Genomic DNA, 6383 nt, shown 5'->3' with positions numbered 1-6383 from the left:
AGGGAACAAAGGGGTTCTCCCTACACTCAAATTTTTCTAGTACACTTATATTTATGGTATGGTTCTATTTCTTTCTCCCCCTTCTGAATACGCTTGTTTTTGTTTTTGTTTTTTTTAAATATTAAGAGTAGTCTCTTGATAGGGAGAAGTGCATCCTGCTTCCTTTAGCAGACTTTGGGCGACCACAGACCACATGCGGAGCATACCGCTGAGCTCGTGGTGAATTCTGCCCTCTGCGAACATTCTGTCTATGGAGGAGATAAAGGCACACCAAGGATCAGCCCTCCAACTTAGAATGCCACAGGGAGGTAGAGATAGGCTGTTTGGGTTATCCAGAAAAAGGGAGAGATTACTGCAAGTGTGGGCAGAGGAGTAAAATGTTGAATCGTGGAAAAGGCTTAAAGGACAGGAGAGATATGCACAGGTGGAGATGGGTGCGTGGGGTACGGGTTGTAAGTGAAAAGTCATTCCAGGTTGAATGAAATTCCTGGTGTTTTTGTTTTACTTTTTCTTTTTCTTTCTTTTGGTGGGGGAGGCAGAGATCTTCCTTTATTTGTGGAGAGACAGAGAGCACTCATGCAAGGGTGGTGTGCCGGCAGAGGGAGACGGAGAAAAGAGAATGGGAATCCCAAGCTGACGTCCTGCTGAGCCTGGGCCTGCTGAGGGGCTCGATCTCACAATCCTGACATCAGGACCTCAGCCAAAACCGAGAGTTCCACGCTTAACCGACTGAGCCACCCGGCGCCCCTGCGGAATGCTTTTCCGATACCTGATGCACACACATTTCCCTTGACTCCCAGGAGGTTCAGAAACCCCACGTGCACTCAAACCATTCTGTTTGGTTGAGTCCCTGTGGGGAGTCTGGCGACACCAGTGGGCACCTGGTTTGCTCTCCTTTCCCGCCCCCGTTCCCTCCCCTCTCAGTGGCCAGTGGTCCACCTGCCGTGGTAGTGTGAGAACCACGACGGGGACAGGTGGTTGCTCAGTGGAGCAGGCCCCGTGCCGCGAGGTCTGCTGCCGAGAAGGCTGCCGGGATGGCCCTCGTGCCCGGTTTCCGTCTGGGGACCTGAGAGTGGTCTCCCCGAGGCCTCTGCCGTCCACCCAGTGCACCTGAGCTCAGGGCCTGAGCATGCAGGCGGCCGGGGAGGAAGGAGGCCAGGCCTCCAAGCTCCCACTGCCGCTGCCGGGCTCCACTCACCTAGGCTTGCCCCTCCCGGCTGGTTCATTCTCTCCACTGCGCAAATCCTCTTCCTTTTCTTCTTAAAATATGCTGCCTGCCCAGGCCTCCCCCCACCTTTCCCGCAAAATTACATTCCAACACACTCATCTGTGGAGTTCCCTTGAAGTTAGGTTTCGCTTAGGAGAGTCCATCGTGGGAGAAGGGGAAGGGACGATCCCTCAACACCCCGCCTTCCTACTGGTTTGCTAAGACCCAGCTTCCGGCAGGACAGGCAGGGGGGGCCCCCTCCAAAGCCTCGTTTTCGTTCCACGGTAAAACACAGCTGTTAAAAATAATTCAAACATGAGTGGTCACAGAGGTTCTATTTGGGGTAAAAAGCTTTGGACACAGTGGTGATAATTAATGTAATTAGTGCCACTGAGTCGTGCACCTCAAAATGGTGAAAATTGTAAATGTTATGTATATATTTTACCAAAAAATAATTGCAAAAAGTATATATATATATACGATATGAACCGTGGCTGGTTAATGTTGTTTTCCCTCTGATCTTCCAACCATTGACCTGATGGATAGAAAATTGCTCCACACTTGTAGTGGAGAAGGCCCTTTGCCTGTCAGGGGGCGGGGGGAAGTCCCCCGGGGGCAAGGAGCAGGGCTGAAGCTTGGGTTGCTCCCCAGTGAGGCTCCCTGGGCCACTTCCCCTCGGGGGCAACGGCAACTACACTTCACAGCCCTTTCCCTGGGCGTGAGCTCTGACGGAGGCAACATGGCGGACACCCTGTTAGTGCAGAAGTAGGAGGGGAGAAGAGGCTGGTAGATTTTGGTGTTGAAAATGGACATTTGGAGAAATAAAAAGGAGCATTCATTCTTAAATCCATGCCCAGCTGCCCCCTCCTTGGGTGAATAACAGAGGATTCTGTGGGATTTCTATTTCAAATTCCTCATTTATTTGGACATTCACTTGGTTGTGACTCCAAGTTATCAAAGATGCAGGATGGGAAATCTGTAGCGGGAGCAGTGATGTGGAGGCAGAGACAAGATGGCGGAGAGGACAGGGTCTTCCTAGCCTCTCCTTCTCTTCCTGTTAGGGTGCGATCTGAAAAGTGTCCAGATAGTGTCCCATAGCACAGACACCACAGCAAGAGTGTACAGCGCAGTTGAATGGGTGAGCTTCCTCTTCCATGGGTAAGGCCCTCCCCACGACAGGGGGGCAGACAGGCAATCTGGAGCTCGTGCCCCATGTGCTGTGGGGGTGTGTAGGGGAGAGCTGTGGCCCATCATCTCTCCAGTGCCCCAAACCCAGATTTCACATGTAGGGTGACAAGATCTTGGCTGGGAAAGCTACGGGAGGAGAGGGGACTCTATAAGATGCTTTTCCCTCAGGGACCCCATAGATCAGAACCAGAAGCAGGTGAGAGCTGACTGGACGGTCTTGATTTCTCCAAAGGGAGGAGGAACAACGATACTATGGTTTGGTGAGGAGCAACGGCCCTTGCTGTGGTTGACTGGCTGTGGAATTCCCGGGCAGCAAGGCACAAGGGCTGGTCATCAGGAGGCCACAATGTCTGTCAGACCCAGCAACTCATGTCAAGTGGGGAGTGGGCTTGGCCCAATAAGGACTGGTGATGAGACGGCATGTGTTAAAGTTGCTGTCCTACACTGGTCCGTCTGGACTGGGAGACAGACCTCATGACCTCCTGCCTAGAACTGTCTCCTGGTATAAGGACGTGTAACCATCTGAGATCATCCAGGGGGAGAATCAGACAAACGTGTTTGCTTTTCACTGAACAATTAAAATCGTTTTGCCTGCTGACCCTGCATTTCAAGGTGCTGGCTTAGTCCTCAGTCCACATCCCTGCGCACTGGATCAGGCCGTTGGCAGGTGCATCCGGCTCCTTCCCGGACTCAGGCAAGGAGGAGCCGCGTGGTGGCAGAACTCTTCAGGAAGTCCTGGCTGTTTCTTAGGGTCCATCTGGGCAGGTCTCCTTTTCCTAAGAACGTGGGCTCTCAGAGAAGATAAATGACTGTTCCTAGAGCCAATGGGTGACTTCAGTGCGACCAGACCCCAGGTCCGCTGATCCTCACCCAGAGGGCCCTAATGACAGCTGAGATGCAAGGTGACAGGTTCCAGACAGAGGAAACAAGAGGTGCGGCGGATGCTCCCCCTCCTCTCCCTCTCCCAGCTGCGCCGGCTTTTCTCAACAGCTCCTTCCCTGCCCCACCCTCTGCAGCAGGCCTGATTCAGAAGCACCAGGGGTTAGGTGTGCCCTGAGAAGGGGGAGCAGGACCCCTAAGTTTAGAGGCAACTGGAAAACTCATCAGGTGTGTTCCCTCAGGCCACAGAGGAGGTCTAAGTGGGAACTGAGGGCCAGGCTCGGGCAATTAACAGGCCCTCACTGGAGCCTGGGGGGCTGGGGGAGTGCAGTGGAGGATCTGGGGGGAGGGGGGTGCTGTCCCCAGGGCAATGAAGTCGTCCAGCCCTATGACAATGTGGCTGGGTGCCCGAGTAGAGCGCTGGGCCTCTGAAGGGGGTGGGGGGCTTCACGGCTGCAGCAGTGTCCCTGGGAGACCGCAGGCCCTCCCCATACCTGCCAGCTGCTTGCTAGGGGACTAGCCATGTCAATCACCTTTCCCTCACGCTGTCTGAGGTCAGATTTCCCTTTCTAGTTCATGCATCAGAGGCCCTTCCACTCCTCGGCTCCCAGAGGTGGCACAGCCCCCGCCCCGTGATGTGTGCGGGTGGTGACAGGTGTGCGCCCACCTGAGAACACACCCTCGCATCACTGTTTCCCCACTGCTCAGGGTGGCCGACCGGGGCCCCAGAGACATTCAGCAAGAAGGTCTCACTCGCCGAGCTGTTCAAACTCAGTAACAAAACTTCAACGAGGTTCTCCAGCAGGGACAGCTGGTTCCGGAGGCAGAAAAGGAGGATTTGGGGAGGGGGGAGCGGGGAGACAAGGTTAGGCTTCTCTTTTTTGGTGCATTCCCCACAAAGAACATCACTCCACGGCCTTCCGAGTCCACTCAGGGTGTCCCACGAGGAAGGGGAACATAGCAGTTTCCAGAATCAATGTCCACATCGGAACAGCAGCAGAGACCACAGTCCCCATGATCACCAAAGACAAAACTAGCTTGGGGCCTGGGTCTCAGTGTCGTTTTAGCAAGCAGGTCCCGAAGAGGTCCCCTGAACACCTTCCACCCCCTTCTCAGATGCTGCCGTGCCCTACTTCTCACATCTCTCCTCACCCGAGGTCCCCTTTCTTCTTCCATCCCTCAAGGAGTCTTGGGGGGGGCAGCCTTCACTTAGCCTTCCCTGATGCTCCTCCTCTCACAGTCCAAAGCTGGGGGTGGGGGGGGGCAGCAAGGGAAGCCAGAGGGGCTGCAGTGGGGCTGGAGCTGGTGGAGGAAGGTTCAGGCACAGAAAGAGGCCCGGCTGCCCACTCGTCCTGCCAGCCCCCACCTGCGGGCCACGGGGCCAGGCCCTGCCCTGGTTCTCAGGTTCTCTCTGGGCAGCTCTAATTCCACTGTGGGGCAAGAAAAGCCAAAACAAACAAACATATAACACTGAGATGTCCTTGTGGGCTGCTGGAGGGGTCCCCCACTGCTCCCCGGTGTTCCTGCCGGGACAGTAGCATAGGTATGTGGAGGGGTCAGGGGTGAAGGGGGTTACACGTCTGTACTAATAGCCCTTGGATTGGTGAAAGCCTCACGCCCAGAGCCTGGCCACGTCACCGGGTAACTATGGGGCACTGCCAACTTGAGGGGCAGGGGTCCCCCTTCCTTGTAGTACGTAGGAGCGAAGGAGAGCCTCTCCCCTCCACCCCCATTGGGCACCATGTCAGCCGTCCGTATGTAAAAGGGGGAGCTGTACGGGGAGCAGGCAGTGCAGTGGCCGGCCACCCCCCTGCAGGGCTGGCCGCAGGGCTCGCTGGTGAGAGGCGCCAGGCCGCCTCGGCCATCGGGGGCTTGGGAGCTGCAGGCGTTACAGCTGGGGCCTCTGGGGTGTGGGGGCAGGTCGCGCTCCTCCTCCTCCTCGTCTGCATCTCCGGCTCTGCTCTTCTTGCAGCAGTAGTACTGAGGGGACAGCGGGGAGGGACGCTTGAGGGCCGAGGCTCCCCTTGCGGGGCACAAAGGCGCCCATGCCCCTGTCCACCGAGGACACTGTACAGAGCGCTTTTTGATGCTGGGACTAAAACCCAGCACCAGACACCCACGTCCCACCAGCACATACTCCCAGCCTTGCCAAACCAATACCTTCCCTTTCCCTTCCCCCTACTTCACAGAGTTCCCTGCAGGCTGAGGTTGAGAGAGGTGGGACCTCCGTGTCTCCTGAAGACAGGGGTGGGGCCACAGTTCCCCCAAAGGGGCGCCCTTCCCACCACTCCCGAGATCTCAGCTGTGCCAGAGACACGACACAGTGACCAGCTATCTTCCCAGCATAGCCTCTTTGGGGAACCCCCAAAGTGGACAGAGTGTGAGAGACACATGGCTCCCGTCTGGCTACCCTCGATTCCCAGCCCCCCACGCTTCCGGGCTTTGAGCTTTGTCACCCTGGAAGCGGGTCCAGTTTCTGCCCCTAGAATGGGGACGTGGTTTGCCGGCGGCCTCCGGGGACTGACCTGGAGCCTACAGTAGCACAAGACGGCGATGATGCAGAGGAGGATGACTGTCGCTAGGATTCCGCCAGTGATCACAACTGTTCCCGCTGTCATCCGCCCGACGCCCCATCAAACTCTGCAAAGACGTGTGTGGGGGGGGAGGTGAGGAGCCGCCACACTGCGCAGGGGAGGGGGAGGGCGGGGAGGCCTCCTGGGACTTCCCCAATAGGTGGAGGCAGGGAGGACCTGAGGGCAGCTGGACAAGAAGGGCCACGGGCACTGAGACACCGGGGGCTTCCTGAAGGCAGAGAGAGGCTGCAGCCTGGGCCAGGCTGACCCTGGGGGTGGGGGTTGGGGGGGGTCACAGCTGAGGAAGGGAAGAGCGGAAGCAGAGCACTAGCGGAGAGCATAATTCCGCTCGTGGCCTCTGCTCAGTTTCAAAGCTTCTTGCCGTGCCTCTCTCTAATTCTCCTTCTCGCACCCTGTTCTGCCTGGCCTCACCTCGTGGCTCCATCCAAGACACAAAGACGACAGCTTTCTTTCCTGGGGGCTTAGCCCGTGGCACTGCCCTAAGCTCTCCCCGCTCCTCTCAGGTAACCCTCAAA

General features: G+C 56.8%; 1 protein-coding gene across 1 annotated transcript; it reads right to left on the bottom strand.

Moving 5' to 3' along the window:
* Window positions 1-4846: 4846 nt before the first annotated feature.
* Window positions 4847-5892, bottom strand: FAM163A (family with sequence similarity 163 member A; the record flags this gene model as incomplete). The annotated part of the gene is made up of 2 exons (XM_080824466.1): window positions 4847-5254; window positions 5800-5892. The coding sequence occupies 2 exons, from the start codon at window positions 5890-5892 to the stop codon at window positions 4847-4849; spliced, it is 501 nt and encodes a 166-aa protein (XP_080680592.1).
* Between the last annotated feature and the right edge of the window lie 491 nt (window positions 5893-6383).

Source organism: Martes martes (genome assembly GCF_963455335.1).
Source record: "Martes martes genome assembly, chromosome: 15".
In the NCBI taxonomy this organism is placed as follows: domain Eukaryota; kingdom Metazoa; phylum Chordata; class Mammalia; order Carnivora; family Mustelidae; genus Martes; species Martes martes.
This window is presented reverse-complemented; position numbering and strand designations above follow the sequence as displayed.